General features: G+C 37.3%; 1 protein-coding gene across 2 annotated transcripts in view; it reads right to left on the reverse strand.

The window, feature by feature from the left end:
• Positions 1-4,378: 4,378 nt before the first annotated feature.
• The window catches only part of MARCHF5 (membrane associated ring-CH-type finger 5), a 32,544-nt gene continuing 17,972 nt past the window's right edge, over positions 4,379-18,950 (reverse strand). The window contains exons 2-6 of one of the 2 annotated variants that reach the window (XM_072869413.1): positions 17,889-18,091; positions 12,582-12,682; positions 8,541-8,724; positions 7,951-8,117; positions 4,379-6,759 (exon numbers count right to left, since the gene is read on the reverse strand). In XM_072869413.1, the coding sequence (XP_072725514.1) occupies positions 6,643-6,759; positions 7,951-8,117; positions 8,541-8,724; positions 12,582-12,682; positions 17,889-18,091 (772 nt within the window). In that variant the 3' untranslated portion in view covers positions 4,379-6,642. Of the gene's footprint in view, positions 6,760-7,950; positions 8,118-8,540; positions 8,725-12,581; positions 12,713-17,888; positions 18,092-18,950 lie in introns of both variants that reach the window. The other variant, XM_072869412.1, reaches the window with a different exon arrangement.

Below are 18,950 nucleotides of genomic sequence, written 5' to 3' on the forward strand. Positions count from 1 at the left end.
TTTTTGTTTTGTTTTTTCACTCACAGTAATAATTCTCTTTGCACACAGGCCTTGTGACTGTTGCCTTTCTGGAAAGTGAGCTATATTACTCAAGCTCCTGACTAAGGCCTCAAAATGAATTAATAAAGCCTACCCTGGACTTCTATAAATTAGTAAAGCAGGAAGAATTTGAATGGTTGAAATGCTAGGCAAACTTTGGCACAAATACTTCTAGTTTTACAGCTCATTCCAACAGAGCAACCTGCTAAACAGCAGTGAAGAAAGAAGTCTTGGCCTCAGTGCCTACAAGAATTGAGCCAACTTATTAAAGTACACTGGCTTCCAATTTCCCCAGATTATGCTGGAATTTAGTGAAACAGATGAAAGTGAGAATCTTTCCCCAAGTCACAGCAAGTGTGAGACTAGTGGGAGAAGATGTGCCTTTTCAGTCAACAGGGTTAGAAGATGGTAGTTCAGGTAGTGAGAGGCTGTGAGGATAAGGAGGATGATGTACTGCCAGATTCAGTGGTACATTCCAAATACATGAAAAAAGTACTTATTTACATCACTAAGTTAAATATCAAAGACTATGGGTGGTTTCTTGAAGCATTTGAAGTTTTTTTTCCCCCAGAAAACCCAGGTAGAAACAGTAAGAATAAATTGTCACTAAGTCATAGTAATTGAAGAGTCAAAGGTCTCAGTTTAGGGAAACAGAGCTAAAAGTAAGCAAGATGGCAACAGCCGAATTCCTCAAATGTTAAAGTGAAAAGAAATTAAGCCATTTAGATTAGTGAAGAAGAAAGTAGATAATTAACACTGCACAGCCTTAATGTTTTTAGGTCATCTTAAATACTGCCTGCAACAAATTCTCTTTAGGTGACAAAACTGCAAATAGAGTTGATCCTGACAGCGTGTAGTAGTGTGATGGATTAAACTGTTGCCTCAGTCCTAGCAAGAACCATTTCCCAATATATTGCTATTTACATGTACTTACCTATAGCCAAGAAAACTTTTAGTATAATTTTTTTATTTATAGACACACAAATATACTGGAATAAAAACTTCTGAAAATTCAGGTTCCAGAAACAGTTCCTCTCCCAAGCTAACATACTAGTTAACCGTCAGCCTCCTTCAAGTTTCTTTCAATCTAACAAGTGCCATGCCAGTCAAGTAGCCACGTGTCCCCGTCTTGTGAGAAAAAATAGGATGAAAATTAAGGTGATGAATAACACTTACATGCCAAAACAGAATCACTTCCATTTTAATCACTCTTCAAAACCAAAACTTATTCTCAAAGTGGACAAGAACTAAGGAATACTCCACTACTTTTTGGGTTTGGATAGTAAGTTCTGTTTCACACTATGTAGAGCAGAGTACTGACTTTGCAAGGGCGAGAGGAAGGGACCTGTTAGTGAGAAGACAACTGCTAAGACTGTTTTTCAGAATTTCCTAGCTTTTACCTATGATCCTATCTCATGCTTTCCTCGATCAACCCCCACCCCAGCATGCTTTAAAAAAAAAAAACAAAACACATAGAAACAACAAAAAACCCCAAACACAAACCAACACCAACAGTCAAAAACCACATAAACACAAGTTTGAGCAGCACTTGCCTACTAGAAAAGTATTCCAAAACCTGAATTGCTAGTGAAACTGGCATTTGTACTGTGTAATGGGAAGCAGGAACTGTTAGCACAGCACTTCTTATGAGAACAGATAACATGACTGTACTCAGTGATGCATTAAACAAATTTGATCCTAGTTCTTCAAAAAAGAAAACCTGAATAGAAAGTGGCATGGACATAGAACATTAAATATAGGGTTCCAAAAGCAAGATTACCGGTGCAGCAGTAAATGGATGCATGACCTTTGTAGTTCTACTTCTCACAGTTCTCTCCATCAGTAAAAACTACTATGCAAACAGACATACTTGTCTGTGGTTAAAAACTTTTCTAAAAAGCAGCTAGTAAAAAAACTACTCCAAACAACGCTCAAACACATACTCCATAAACTTGTCCAAGTTCCACAGTATGCATTTAAAAAAGTGGAGTCCTCACAGCTGCCACAATAAACATTATGCAGCTGAAATTCTAGTAAAAATTGTCCCCTCAATTAAAATAGACAATACTGACTGAAGTCACAATACCTAAGCATATCTTTTCTTACAAGCACAGAACTATAAATGCTGGAGAGGCCTTAAATAGCTACGTGGTTGGATCCTTCTCTGATAACCAAGGGAGACGGCTAACCTTTGAGAAACAACTACAGATGAGGAGGGAATTAATATACTTCAAACCAGGCAACTCATGCAAATTGTTACAAAGGAAAGCTTTTGCAGGGGAAAGAGGATGAAGGTAAGAACCACCATTCAAACAAAAAATAGTGAAAAGTATAGTAGTGTTCCATCTAAATTTAAGAGTTTAAGATAGGAGGAGAGAGAGAAGGGGAGAAGCATCTCCTACATATTTACATAATCATGGCTCAGGTAATTTGTGCCTTTATGTTGATGTAATGGAAGGCTAAGAGAAACCAAGTTACAGATAAGAAAGTACACTGAGAATGCTCAATAACATTTCATATTCCTTCTTCTGAAAGTACTGGGACATAAATTAGCCATTAGTGAAAAAAATACTTCCTACAGCCAGTATTATCTTTCTCAATGAAGAGGGATCAGTGTATTCCTTTCCATCATTTACCAGCAGTCCTGGCTAACTGGGGAGGTCCCAGTTGACTGGAGATTAGCAAATGTGACACCCATCTACAAGAAGGGCCAGAAGGAGGAACCGGGGAACTACAGGCCTGTCAGTCTGACCTCAGTACCAGGAAAGCTGATGGAGCAGATCATCCAGAGTGCCATCACACAGCATGTAGAGGATAACCAAGGGATCAAGCCTAGCCAGCATGGGTTTAGGAAAGGCAGGTCCTGCTTGACCAACCTGATCTCCTCCTATGACAAGGCAGCCTGCCTAATGGATGAGGGGAAGGCTGTGGATGTTGTCTATCTAGACTTCAGTAAAGCCTTTGACACCATTTCCCACAGCATTCTCTGAGAGAAATGGGCTGCTCATGGCTTGGACAGGTGTACTTTTCACTGGGTAAAGAACAAAGAGTGGTGGTGAATGGAGTTTACTCCAATTGGTGGTCGGGGCCAGTCCTGTTTAATATCTTTATCAATGATCTGGACAAAGGGATCAAGTGCACCCTCAGTAAGTTTGCAGACAACACCAAGTTGAGCAGAAGCGTTGATCTGATTGAGGGTAGGAAGGCTCTACAGAGGAACCTGGACAGGCTGGATTGATGGGCTGGGGCCAATTGTATGAGATTCAACAGGGCTAAGTGCCAGGTCCTGCACTTGGGCCACAACAACCCCATGCAATGCTACAGGCTTGGGGAAGAGTGGCTGGAAAGCTGCCCAGCAGAGAAGGACATGGGAGTGTTGGCTGACAGCCACCTGAATATGAGCCAGCAGTATGCCCAGGTGGCCAAGAAAGCCAATGGCATCCTGGCTTGTATCAAAAATAGCATAGCCAGCAGGACTAGGGAAGTGATTGTCCCCCTGTACTTGGCACTGGTGAGGCCGCACCTCAAATGCTGTGTTCAGTTTTGGGCCCCTCACTACAAGAGAGACAGTGAGGTGCTGGAGCATGTCCAAAGAAGGGCAACAAAGCTGGTGAAGGGTCTAGAGCACAAGTCTTATGAGGAGCGGCTGAGGGACCTGGGGTTGTTTAGCCTGGAGAAAAGGAGGCTCAGGGGAGACCTTATTACTCTCTACAACTACCTGAAAGGAGGGTGTAGAGAGGTGGGGGCGGTCTCTTCTCTTGGGTAACAAGCGATAGGACAAAAGGAAATGGCCTCAAATTGTGCCAGGGAAGGTTTAGATGGGATATTAGGAAATTTTACTTCACTGGAAGGGTTATTAAGCACTGGAACAGGCTGCCCAGGGAAGTGGTGGAGTCACCATCCCTGGAGGTATTTAAAAGACCTGTAGATGTGGTGCTTATGGACATGGTATAGCAGTGGTCGGGGTAGTGTTACGTTTACGGTTGGACTTGATAATCTTAAAGGTCTTTTCCAACCTGTGCACTTCTGTGATTCCCCAAATATATGCTGCACACCAGCCAACCCAGAGATACGTGGTAACTCCCAACCCTGGTTCTATATTACCAGAAGGTGTTTGTGTTGCAGTAATTCTTTTGCTTTAAATGTTTGAGAAATGCTTTCCCTTACATCATTTATTGATCACTGGGGGGGGGGGGAGGGAATGTAAATGTAAGTTCAAAGTCTTATAGTAATTCTTCCTTCATCCCCAAGACATTTCGTTAGGCTATTAACTTAAAATTGATTATATAAATCCTTAGATATGCATTAAAACAAAACACATTTTTCATTCAGAAGTTTTGCTACAGGCTTTTGTTCAACTGACAAAATACACTAGGGAGTGTAAAAAATATTTATTCAACCTAATTCAACATAACTATAATTTGCAATACTTAAAACCAAGATTTACAACAGAGCAATGACCTTCTGCTACTCAGATTAAATCATTTTATAATCCATACAGTCTTTTATAATTGTATTTTTACAATACCTTTAACTTCCAGAGGACACAATGAGCTTTCCCGTGGAACAAGTTTCAAACCCACTAATTGGCATCATTCAATTCTTCATGAGACTTTAAAAAACATTAATAAATTGGTTGGAAATATATACAGTGAAGACCACTGAAAAGCTGTTTTCTCAAAATGAGGAATTCTGTAAGAAATACATATTATATTGTTTCAAGACTATCTTACAGAAAGCAGCAACATTCAGAGGTTGCTACTCTAAATATATTTAGAGTTTTATATAAAAGTGAGCCCACTAAGACAAATATAATCAGCAGACTTACAAGATTATAGTAATTCTTCAGTTACAGCAAGAACTTCAAAAGTATTTGATATTGATTGAATGTATAATTTTCAATACCTGTATAGTTTTTGAACACTAGTTGGTCATTATATACATTTTTGTACAGTTCTAAAATATTACATCTCAGTAATTAAGATAAACATACTATAGAAAAGGTACCATATTTTTAATTTCTCTAACATACATTATTGCAGTCAAATATGAAGTCCATTCTGCATTTACTTCATTTCTGGTGAAAAGAAACATTTACTTAAGAATACTTCCACTAAAAGACTTTTTAAACCTTTCTCCATGCATTTGACATTAGTATGAACAAGGAATAAAAAAAACAACTTTGAGAAAAACAAATAAATTGTTGTTAAGAAAAAAACTTCAAGTACTAAATCTAGGTTAGGTCTGGTATGAATATGAAATGGCCGTATTATGTTTGTCAAAATTTAACTTCATAAAACCGTTAATTTCTGTTGAAATTAAGTTTATAAATACATCAAACAACAGAAGTGCTAATGTCTCCCTCAGCTGGCTACTTTGAACATACTGTAACAGTAAAGCTTACTGTATAAATAAACTTAGTTTATTACACATTCAAGATTTATCCTTTAGTCCTTTACAGAATGGAGCCAAGTTGTCTTAAGAGTGTCTAGCCTGCTGGTATGTACCATGCTCAGATGAGGTACCCAAAGTGTAGTGCCACCCCCTTGCAGCCGATCCTTCCTTCCACTAGGATCCTTCCACTAGAGCTGGTATGGACGGAAGGGAGCCTAGTCCTGGTACAGAGCCAAGTTACACACCCAGGTCTGGAAGTTTAGAAGGACGCCCTAATCTGTCAGTTTAAATGTAGCTTTAGTGTCCAATGTTGTTTCCTCACACTTCTACCACTCTTTGTACTTGTACAGATATTTACATAATCAAAAGGAACATGAAAACTAAACAAGTGCTCTAATACTTAACTACAAAATAAGCAACTGAAATTTACTTTCCCCCATGTAATTATGTTACTGTGGAGGAAAAAAATGCTATCCAGCACCAGTTACAAAACAGTAAAAGAGCCATGAGAAATAACACTAGGCACTGCAGAAGATACCACAGGACAGTAAAAATTATCAGTAATAAAACAGTCACCTGGAAGCCATGCTAATTTCAACACCTAGTACTCTGGTAGCTAAAGCTGACACACAAGTCCTGCAGACAGTGATCTATCTTCTGCTTTCTCTGACCAGTCATTTCAGCGTTTTACACTCCCTGTTTGATACCAGCAAAAACCAAGGAAGTCTTTATTGACTGATGTCCCACAATTACTTCTCCTTGGTAATGACTCACATTTCCTTTCTAAAAAAAATAGTTCCCTTCATTGTGTGAAATGCTGAACTGGATGATAGTGTGGGTATGAAAACACATACAGAAAAGGCATTTGGATATAGCCTACATTAACTACACAATTTAAAGTGTTCTTGTTCTGTAGTTTATGCTTTTTTTTTTCCATTCAGCATATTGGCTCAAAAAAAAAAATTCAGAAGCCTGTTACCCAACAGAAATACCCAAAAATAATGAAAGCCAAGTCACATTCTTAGGTTCAGTGGTTGCTGAAAGGATTTACCCTGCCACAAGACAGCGCTTTATTATAGTTAAAGAAAAAAAAAACCAAACCAGGAGCAGCAACTTATCACAATTCTCCACTACTGTGCAATAACGATGGAACCAATACAACATGGAAACCTGTTAGGTGAGACTGTACGACATCAGGAGATCACAGCCTTATGCTCCTTCTTGCTCAGGATAATTTAAAATTTTGCGGTGAGCTTGGCGCAAATATTGCTGCTGTTTGAAGTAAACCTTAAAAGCTCCTTTTATAGCAACAAAAGCAATTCCACCCTGAAATAAAAAGATATTTTGAAAACCAGCACAGTTCAGTGTCATGCCATTGCAAATGTTCTTTTTAAAAATTTCTGGTCAAAGAAGATTTATTTTCCAACCATATAGCATTTTCTTTTGAAGTTTAGCTAATTAGGACAATTCCAAATTAGTATCTCAAAGTTTTTTGTCACAATACACTATTACAGAGGTTATGTTACTTAAAGGGATTACATACTGGATCTATAAAACCTTTTGAAAGCTTTTATTTGCTTGGAAGTCTGACAAATATTCTAAAAAAAAAAAAATCAAAGTACATCCTATTTAAAGAACAAAGTAAAATGCAGATATGTATCTGCTTTCCTCCCTTCTCTGAATATGTACTATACATGACACAAGGAATAATACTAATTACCATTCTATAATCACTGTGAAAAAGGCCACTTGCTGAAAGCAACTGTGGAGTGAAATAAAATCTCTTTTTTGTAAAACAAACAATTTTTTTCAGAAAGTTTTACAGTATGTTTATCTCAAGTCTTCAAAGTAAGAAGAGACACTAAGCCACCTTTAGTCTGCGTGAATGGTTGCAATATCACTATTTCTGTTGGAATTGAAAACAGAGGCTGAAGTGACAGTCAGATGACCAGGGATACCACCTTACTAAACTCAGCATGCTTCCCCTTGAAAGGCCGCAAGCCAGAGAGGTTATTCACAAAGGAAAAGATTGTCTCTTCTCTTTGTCCTCCCCCCTCCATTCAACTTCTATGGAGAGTTTATTTTTCTCTCCTTATTAAAATAAGTAACAAAGGTATTCTCTCAAAGAATTAGCAAACAGAAGCTAATATGAAAAGGTTGATAATATAAACCCCAGTCCTCCCTTGAAGAAATTGTTCTTAGGAGATGCTGGTTCTTAATCTTCATTATCACCCTTAATTACTGCTAAGATCTGCCTAGTACAGTACCAGATACAAGTTTCAGCCTTGTCTAGAATTGAGATTAGTTTCAGTCACAAGGACAAAGTCTCACACACATAATGTTTGTCCACGGTCAAGATAAGCAACCTTAAAAAAAACCACCCTTCCCTTAATCAAATGCCACTCAAGTTCTAGATCAATTTATGTTACTTTTTACTTTTCCTGCCTCCCCCCACAGCACAACACTTCATATTCTCATATTATAATTGTTTATGAAACAAACAATACTGAATCTTACCAAGATTGTCCTTTGTAAATTCGAGTTAACACTGCTGAACATCAGCTTGCCAACTATTGTGGCAATAGTAGGGAAAACTAGAGCTCCACACAGAATACGTGTAGCAGAGACATGATCTGCCAAAGGGTTGGCCTCTGCTGGAATACGAGGAACAGGACATCCAATGCCTAAAGGGATGAGAGCGGGGGAAGAAAAGGTTACATAGCCACTACCTCAAACAGAATGCACATTAGTGCCCACCCGCCACTCCATTATAAAACTATTGCCCAATTACTTTGGGAACTATCCCTCTTCTCAGTGAATATTCTGTTTCCATTAAATGACTGTATTCATTTTTACTTTCAAATAAGACCCATGATTTTTAGTAGCTTGCTGTGTTACTAAGGCCTTAACTGACATCATGCTCCTCCTCCTCTTGCCCCACCTTTCTCACTAGGTACTACACAAACACAATCTAAATAGACTAAACATAGAATAGAGGGAAGGTGTTATCACTTTTACTTAAGAATAGTGAAAACTATTCACCTATCCCCATCTCCTAAAGGCACCAAATCAAGCTTGATATTTCCTTTTAAATTTAATCACATTACCTGGAAATATGCTGTTCAAAATTTGTAGCTTATTAGAGTATTTGCGCCACAGTCTGAGCACATAGTCCTCCCAACGAATCATCTTGCCCAATATTAGCATGACCGGGATAGTGGGGAGTCCAATCAAAAGAAATAGAGGATCAGCTCTCTCCATGACGTCAAGACCTTCTTTGTGACCCACAACCTGGTAAATATGTATATAGTTGACAAACGTAACAAAGACCAGAACTGAACAAAGAATATAACTTATACAAATTCTAGTTTGTTTGGGGCTGCCCACACATTTTAAGTTAAAGAAAAAAAAAATAATCCTGTTTTACCTAACGTACTCAGTTTTCCTTTTGCATCCTTGGTTGCTTATCAAGTGTAATGCAGATGAGCTATCAGCCCTAATTTGCAAGTCATTAATCTTGCAGAGAGCTGTAACATAATTCCTTACCATCTCAAGAAGAGTTTCATGTGCTTCTGTATGAGTAAAAGCTTAAACATCTGCAATATCAAAATAGCATGCTTTCCAAAATGCACAGAAGAATTTACAATTTTAGAATGATTAATTCTATGCTCAGAAATTGATTAGATACTAGTCTTTAAAGGATAAATTGATAGCAAGTATCTCAGGATGTTTTAATTTTAAAATTCTCTTATTTAGGAATACCTTGCGCAACAGATCACAGCATTAAAAAGCATTGCTTCTCTAAACAATGCAGGAAGAGGTACATTATTTTCAACGGTAGTGGAAACAGCAGCATATCTTCACTTGTACTTTATTTTTAAACATGGTTAGCGCTACAATTTTAAAGGACAGTCATTACCAATGTGTCTAAACCTTTCTACTGGCACATAAAAAAAATAATCAGACTTCGCAGCTTATAAAATGTACATATTAAAACTGTAACAGAACAGTGCATGTTTTTCTAAAAAGTATGTACTTTTTATTTTAAATAAGTAACTCTAATAGGGCTGAGGACAACAAAATAAATTAAAGTGGTAGATATCCTCTAGAGTTGTCTCAATTCAAGCATTATTAAATGCTAACAAAGTTCTTGAAGGGCTTCTAGAAAGAAGGGGCTCTTTCATGACTTTTTCCATAACAATCCAGGAAGACTAAAAACACTAAAATAATTATTATTACATTTGTCAGGCACTGGAATTCCTGATGTGTTTTCATTGACTTCTTGTGTTCCCCACAAATGCAAAAAGCTATCAAGTCTTCACTTGCACAAAACTTAGAATTAGGTGATAAGAACATGCAACAATAGCAAAATATAAAAAAGCAATACTTCTGGAATAGGTGTGACACAGGGAAGAAGCTAGGGTAACGCATCACAGTACCTTCAAACTGTACTTTTTAGCCTTGCTTTGAAAACCATTCCATTTTATTCTTCTACAACAGGAAGTTATGTTATATACCACAGCCTCTAAAAATAGGGATAACCAATATTTTTGCCACCAAAAGATTATTCCTTCAAAAAATATTCAGCATTTGTCTTCCAGCTTCTTCACGATCTTCCACTCAAATTGTGATGGCTGACGCTATCCTTTTTCTCCTTATAGTCCTTGTCCATCAAAAAAGCCTCAGTATCTTGTCTTTTCTGCTTTAGATTACTATTTATCTCTGTTTTCAGTAACCCCATATGATTTGTTACTGACTTAGCTACCACTGTAGTCACAATGTCAACTCTGTATTTATTTTTCTCCATCTGAAGCTTAACCTTTAAAAATAGCTTTTGTGCTTCCCTCTGGCCCTTCAACTGAAGGAAAGGAGTCTGAGATGCATCAGGAAACAACTTGTATTAAACCTAGCAAATTTGGGGTGGCAAAAGGGGTGGAACAGTTTCCCTCCACTCTCAGTTTAATCTCCTCCATTATAAGCAAAAATAAGTTCTCTTACCCAGCGTGCCATCCATATGACCAAAAAAACCCCATTAAATCAGAGGAAAATAGCTAATTCTTCATACCTGGGATTTGACCAGCTGTCTAAACTAATGTAGATGTGAAGGTGTAACTGTGCAGTTGCTCAACTAGACCCACAACTCGCCTTTGCTAAAGGCCAGATCCTCATTTCAAAAGCAAAACAACTACAGAAAGGCGTATTTATCTTTCCATTTAGTTATGTAGTTCTAGAGAAGCTAAAAAGGTCATATAAGTTCCTACAGAAAAAGGCTCAGCGTAGCAGCGAGCAAGGAGATAAGGACGGGTATATTTCATGAAGTCTAACTGTAGTATTACAGATGGTTGCAATGTTCCTGTAAGGGCCACAACAAGAACAAAATAGCAGATGAGGAAATTCCTAAGTGTACCATTCTGTAATACAGAGACGCCAGCAGGACTAGGGAAGTGATCATCCCCCTGTACTCAGCACTGGTGAGGCCACACCTCAAATACTGTGTTCAGTTTTGGGTCCCTCACTACAAGAGAGACATTGAGGTGCTCGAGTGTGTCCAGAGAAGGGCAACAAAGCTGGGGAAGGCTCTAGAGCACAAGTCTTATGAGGAGCGGATGAGGGAACTGGGGTTGTTTAACCTGGAGAAAAGGAGGCTGAGGGGAGACCTTATTGCTCTCTACAACTACCTGAAAGGAGGGTGTAGAGAGGTGGGGGTCGGTCTCTTCTCTTGGGTAACAAGTGATAGGACAAGAGGAAATGGCCTCAAGTTGTGCCAGGGAAGGTTTAGATGGGATATTAGGAAATTTTACTTCACTGGAAGGGTTATTAAGCATTGGAACAGGCTGCCCAGGGAAGTGGTGGAGTCACCATCCCTGGAGGTATTTAAAAGACCTGTAGATGTGGTGCTTATGGACATGGTGTAGTGGTGGTCTTGGCAGTGTTAGGTTTATGGTTGGACTTGATGATCTTAAAGGTCTTTTCCAACCTATAAGATTCTGTGATTCTGTGAATGGAGGAGGTATTGAAAGTCATTATACATCACTTACGCAGCTGCTTGACCCTGGCCACACTGGTACCAGGGGAACTGCATCAATTCATTTGGGCTCCACTTCAAGTGGTTGTCATATACATTTCTGCTATGAGATCACGTACAAACAGAACCAAAATAGCACACAATCTTGAGATAGAGTGACTTGTAGACCTGCAGGGCAGCACCACAAAATTCAAGAAAAAGTAGTGCCATATGATTTACATGGACAAGAACTACATTGTATATTTAAAGTTAGAACTGTGTAGAGGAATACTTATTAGCATACAGATTTGTTAATTCTACCTACAACTGAATTGCATCAGAAATACTTTTATGCTTTCAGGCAAAACACAGGTTATGGGCTTGATCTAGGAATCAACAACTAAAATGGTAACAAAGGTCCTTCTAGTTGTACAATCTATAAAAACTCTTGTAGTTGAACTAGGACAACTGTGAACAAGTCTTTCCATAGTTAATAGTCTACCACCTGTCAATGTTATTTTTATATTTAAATAGCAAGTTCACAAGAACAGAAGTAGGAAAAATAAGTATTTTTTCCCTTTCAACTAACCATAGTCTGAAGTAATTAAAAGAACATACTATTAATTTGCAGTGTTTTGCATTTGTTGTTTATGAATGAATTGCATCATTCAGAGCATGCATTTTCCTTTATACAATAAAAAAGTGGCAGGACTGAAAAATTCACCATGTCTCAACCCTTTGAATGTTACCAGCAAAATTCTTCTACAGGTAAAAAAAGAGATTAGTCTCATGTCTTTTCTGAAGAATTAGACTACCCGTTATTAGTAGTCAGGTGGTAATGGCACCTTTTCTGTAAGAAGAGAAGCAGGTTTACCAGCCTGCCATACAAAGGGCAGCCCGCTGCAGTAGTAGTGAATTTTGTTAGTTGCACACTGAACCACGTTTGAACAGGCATACTTGGCTTTATACAGTGTAATCAGTTAAAAGTGAAAAGCCTTCTATCTATTCACTTGTTAACTACACTGAAAGTGCTGAAAGCAGCTAAAGCATGTTTTAAGCCAAGGAAAGAAGAGTCTTAATTAATCGACTTTTTCTTTAGAAAGCTTGCTTTCAAAGCTGGTAAGAAGATGGAATACATGTGTACCTGCATCACCGTCACAGCTCCATATGTAACAGCTGTCCAGTATATAGAGCCCACCATTATTCCAGCTGCAGCAAATGGACATGCCTTTGAGATCAGTCGATCTGCAAGATCCAAAATGTAAACAACTGGACCTATGATAAAGGAAAAGTAAGGTTTCAAGATATATATATATATATAGAGAGAGAGATATTAAAAAGCATGCTGAAGAAAGCTCTCAGCATCTATCACTGATAAGAAAGAATGAACTTGGCAAAATACAAGTCTTGACATCCCACACATGCTGTTTAAATGAGAACATATAATTAAAAAGCTACTAAGCTAAACTTGTAACTTATTTCTACCTACCATTTCATTCACTGCAACATCTTTCTGAGGGATTAATATACTGGTTAGAGCACCGACTAATTTACCCACTAAAGTTGACTAGCTTCCTTTGTGTTGAATCAGAATAGTTCTGTTGTAGAAACCATTTTAGGCTTAGCAGCTTTTTTCTTAGATATTTTAGTTTTCAAAAGGAAGAAATACTAATTAGTTGTAATGTACTTCATGTGCTTATCTTTGACAGCTTCACCGGACAATTCTGTCACTAAACTATCCTGGCTCTACAGTAAAAAGTAGCTAAAAAGTAGCACAGTCGATATGTAAAATTCCTTCCGCTGGAAGAAACTGCATGCAGTATTTTTAGAGGACCACCTCTCAAATGTTGGAGGAAAAAAACCCTCCAATTCAGGTAATTTAGTGCCTTTGACAGCAATGGATGAATAGAGTTTCATTGTTCTGTCTATGGACAACTGCACTTTCTAGGCTTACACAGAGCAAGACTACCCTGACCAACTTTGGTGAGGTAAACAAGGGCAGGCTTGCATCTTTTCTTTGAGAGACTGCAAGAGCACCAGCAAACCAAAGCCAAAAGCTGAAGTCTGAAATGTACATATGGAAGTGAAAAATGTCATCACCATGATCAGATTCCACATTACTTTTGTATTTGTCAACTAATTTGACATAAAGACTGTCCTCCTCCAGCTCATATGCATGAATAGTTCTTCTTAGCTCCCTCCTGCTTTTTCCTACCAAAATCAGTGAAGATATTAAGAATCATTCTCAAAACCAGCCTACAGGCATTCTTCAAGTAACCAATCATCCATGTCTCATTACAGTTTACCCACTCCAGCCTATAATCCTATAATTCTTTTACTACTTCCTAATTTTTTTTTTTTTTGGGGGGTGGGGGGGGGAGGCAGTGGTGTAGGGAAGGAGTGATCTCTTGAGCAATGGTGTTAAAAGACTTACTGAAGTCCTGATGTACTAGATGTACAGGATTCCACTAGATGAATGTCAGTTGCCAGGCTAGTTAGGCAATTGCCAGGCTGTTTTGTACAGCTATCCCAAGCTGTATGCCATTTTCCTCCTGACCTCCAATTAACTGAAACTTGTTCTGACCATGCAACGAGTACCAAGGATTTTTTTCTTTTTTGCCTTTCTAAATGTAAAGGTATTGTATTTGCATTCTCCAAATATACAAAAAATCACTTATTGTGACTCCTGTTTCATGACTTAGTTGGTTCTTCTCTTTCAAGAGAACAGCTCTAGTGTGAATGCTTTCAAAATGACTGGTTCTACTCAGCTCAGGTCAGCCAGTGAAAACAAGCAACACCAACATCTAACTGAACTCGTTCATTGTCATGTTTTATCAGCACTGGTATTGTTGTAAAGCACTCCCAAATACATATGTTTTGTGGTGGGTTTTTTCTTCCCCCTTTCCTTTTTTTTTTAAAAAAAAGAATGGGGTATGATTTTACAGACTGTTTGTACAGCTGTAGCATCCAGAGACCTTGTAGAAGGATTGCAACTTTTTTTTCCCCCCATACACAGGTATGTGCATGAATACCATACTGAAGAGCTGCAATTTAAACACATTTAGCTTACATGCAGTCTTGACAAAAGTCATTGTAACTATTGCCAAGTTATGTATCGGACTAGTGGGCAGTTCTAAGCAACTTGGGCAGAATATTGCTTAATGTACTCTCTACTCTAGTTCTGCTGGAGCCTCAAGTTCTTAACCTACTACTCATGCACTTCAAATTGGTTACCTGTACATGCATCTTCTAGTACAGCATGCATTCTTTGTTTTAGTAATAAGCTCTAGTTTTAAGGGCAGGAAGCATCGTCCTAAGTGGCTTGTAAGACAGTAAACACCTCACCAGCAGCCTGCTTCAAATACACCAACCGATGTAAATTAGTCCATAAGTAGTTGACAAAGTGTAACTGTAGAGTTATTCTCGAGTTGAGCATCCTATTATTGATTAGGTACCAAAATTAAAGGGTTTCTGAAGAAGGAACACTCTACTCAAAATACAAAGAACTGGAACAAGCAGTTCAACTTTATTAACACTCATATTTAACTTCCCAGGACAGACTTAAAGTGCTGGGATGTCTATCAATATGCTGAAAGTAGCAACAAGGTCATAACTGCAAGTACTAAATGCACAGTAGTTTACACATCTTGACTGTTTCCCACAGTCACTGAAAAAGTTGTTTAGTTGTATCATTTTGAAAACTTACATTTGTTTGAAGAAGGTGAAGACAAGAGACTCAAAAAATCCATCATATTTGGTGAGTCCTGAAGGGCAACACAAAGCACTGAAGCTTGCCTTATACATCTTGGCAAGGTGATATGGCAACAGCAGAAGTCTAACACTAAAAGCACTAACAAATTGCACTTACTGATACTAACAATTAGAAAAAGCAAGCTACAGAATTAGGTATAGAATGTTGAAAAAAGACTAGAAAAACATTGTTCCTTTTTTTTTTTTTTAAATTAGCCCTTTAGGAAGGAAGTTGTGAGAAAGGAGGACAAATGTAACTGCTTCTTTTAAGATGGTATTAATGAAAAAGCAGGAAATTAAATATCACTGACATACAAATTAAAGAAGGAAATACAAAATACAAAAATATTTTTCATTTTGTAAAAGCTATCATGCTTTAACAGAGCTTTTTCTACCAAACTCTGTTTTCTATTTATTAAACTAAAATAATTATGTAAAAGATACTTCAGTTACTTTCAAAGTGGCAATAATATTTTCCTATTTAATTAAAAAAAAAGTTCTCAGAAGAGAGGAAAACAGCTAGTAAGAACATAGTTACTACCAATCTCTAAAACTGATATGCACTATCAATTTTGAAATGGAATTATAATTTTAAGAAGGTATATCACTAGGAAGGTTGTTTTGAATTGGTAAATACATAAAAAGACACCTACTGTTACTTTTAAAGATATTAATTGATGTCTCCTCAAGTTGATATTACTTCAAAACTATAATCGTAAATAAAAGCAGTTGTGTTAAGGAATGCCCTTTCACAGAAATTTGTTTTTAGAAAAACATTAGAGAAGTCTTACTGTAAATAAGTTTCTGAACTATCATACCTCAGGGAAACTTTAGTTGTTACTTCTTCACTGCTCAAGTAATTTTAGTTTCTTGAATGGTATGACTAGTAATGTCTTCAAAAGATACCTGCTGCAGCAGAGATGGGGCTACTGGCAAGACTGCTTGAAAACACCTTACTGTCCTAACTCTGCCTGGTGTGACCTTGACTGACTTACAGTTGAGTTGTGATATAACAGTTTTGGGTAACTAGAAAGGGCAAGACTGTCTCACTTATTTAAGGCACTTCAAACTCATGATTGATGTTTGATGGACCCAAATTAATTTTCCTGCTCTGCTATCGATGTCTTGTATACTCTTACACAAGCCTGAATTTTTATGCCCTTCTCATCTTTAAAAATGGAAAAAGATGGTATTCTGAGGGAAAATACATCAAAACATTCTTGCATGCCTGCATGTAAGAGCTGAACAATCTCCTGCAAGAATTTAGGCCAGCTTCAGAAGCTAGGAATATTAGCATTTAGGAATCTTAGCTTTCAAATAAAGTATGCCACAAACCGCAAGAACAAATGAAAATGCCTGTTATGTGCATGTATCCTCTCCAAACTATAGCTGCTTCCCCTTTTTCCCATTGCCAAAATAACATGCAAATGCAGCTCACATTACAGTTTCATCATGCAAGATACAAGTAAGAATTTTAAACAGCTCCAAGTTTTATGGTACATTGTAGGTGTCCAGACATCAAACCATTTTCTTCCCCAAAGCCAATGCTAAATGTTATCATTTGATGCCTTCTTTATGATGGAGATTAAGATTCCTCTCTACCTTATCCTTATAGCAAAGCTGAATTGTGGTTGATATATGAATAACTTGGTAGTAAGTTTCATGCTGGTTTATGTTTTCTTGAATATCAACAATACACTAGTCCATATTTTCTTTCCTACTACTCAGTATTCTATCATGGAAATAAATGTCATCATCCATATAGAATTCCCTTCACACCTTAATGTTGTCAGCCCTTGTACTAACAGAAAAGAGGTCTTGTCCCAAAGAACTGGCAGTGCAAGTTATTTTCAGCTGTTTCATGACAGAAATAAGATACTTTAAAGAAAATCTTTAAAATCCTCTAAATGCCTGTACTCACATGCTATAGCAGCACTTCTTTAACAAGCAGTTTTACTTTTAAACAAAATTTACATTTCCATGACAACATTTAATTTTCTTGCCCTACTTAATACACCCCATAGAACATATGGGCAAATGAGGGCTAGAATAACAGCAACCACTGCTAATTTAAATATATGTAACATTGTGCAGTGTCCTACTTGGCTACTCAAGTTAAGTAGACTCTGGAAGACCATCTCCAACTTTTTTCTTTCACCTTGACAAACAGAGCTAGAGCAGTGCCTAGCAACCACAGATATTCTGCCTCTTGAATACAGGGCAATATTGACTCAGGAATACCTCCCAAACAAAGTAAAAATATGTTTTTCAGGTAATGCAACAGGTTGCTCAGTAAGGTTCTCTGAATTTCCTTTGATAACAGTTTCTCTGCAAGCTGAGGGGAAAAAAAAGGGGGGGATGTGTTTATGTGCTAATATGTGGCAATTGCTGAAAGAAGTCACCTTCTGCTCAACAAGAGAAGAAAAAAGATCACATTAACCATGAATTGATTATAGGTCAATCACTTATAAGACTTATCAATATACCTAAGTGGAACACATCCAAAATTTTCAGAAGGTAGTTAACTAAGCCACCAAATAGGACACGAGCAGAATATAGTTATTTCTTTCTGTCTGGAAAAGGGAATAGATAAGTTTAACAGAAGTGATGCTCCGAGCACAAAAAAGAAAAAAAAAGTAGGAACAATATAAAGAAACAACCCATTATATGATGTTTAAAATTTAAATGATACATATCTTACCTAGCTTTGGAAATACTATTAAATATTCTGCATTGCACTGAGGACAAGCAACTCTAGCAGTACTGTTTCCTCTTTGCTTTTCATCCACCCAGCGCTGTAGACAAGTCTGATGAACCCATTTCGTAGAGCCCCTGCACCTGCAAGGTCTCACCCACTCTGCTGTCCGATCATCCTCATCGGTAGCAAAACAAACCCAGCAGCTTCTGTAATTACAGGAAAGAAAAAGATGATATTTTTTGCTACTTTTACGTGCTTAAAATAAACTTTCACTTGTGAAAGCATGTAGTTTTAGAAAATGTGCACCTAGAGGAGATGATGCTTGTTGCTTCATTCTTAATCACCAAAAATGTCAGTATTTTGTACCACAGTCTTGTTCTAGTATTAACATATTAGACAGCTAAACAACTGCTTTTAATACATTCTGAATTACTAATTTAACTTTTAGATAATTTACGAATTAAAAAGCATTGAGACTGTAGTTCAACCTCTGAATAACTCAACATATGAAAAATCCATATGTTAAATGTATTATCATCTCCTTCTACAGCAGACATTTTGGTAAGTTTTTAAAATAAAAAAATAGAACATCAATACAGTAGTCTGTTACTTGGGGAACTAACTCCAATCCACTTAAATGACAAAAACAACACAAATGATACAATGTAACACAAAACAAACTACTTATATTTGATTCATTCCCTCTCTTTGAAAAGAGAAAGTACTTCATTCACATAGATCAATTTTGTGTAATATAAATTAAGTTACAAAGTACTTCAAGAATACTATTGTACCACTAGAGGAGGAAATTTCTGCACTGAAGAATTATCTGGATACATGAAATTCAAACATACTAAATCTATAAGGAGAAGACACAAGACTGACAGGCTATTTGATCTGACCTGAAGAGAACACACATCCTAGTAATTCCCAGATATCTGATCTGATGATTAGGCCAGATCCTTGCGCACCTTACAACTTGCAAGAGAAAGTAAAATACATATCTAAACTAGGAAAATATCAGATATGTTGACCCAATAACTTAGTTTTTACTGTGAAACAATT

Source organism: Ciconia boyciana, chromosome 8 (assembly GCF_034638445.1).
Source record: "Ciconia boyciana chromosome 8, ASM3463844v1, whole genome shotgun sequence".
NCBI lineage: Eukaryota > Metazoa > Chordata > Aves > Ciconiiformes > Ciconiidae > Ciconia > Ciconia boyciana.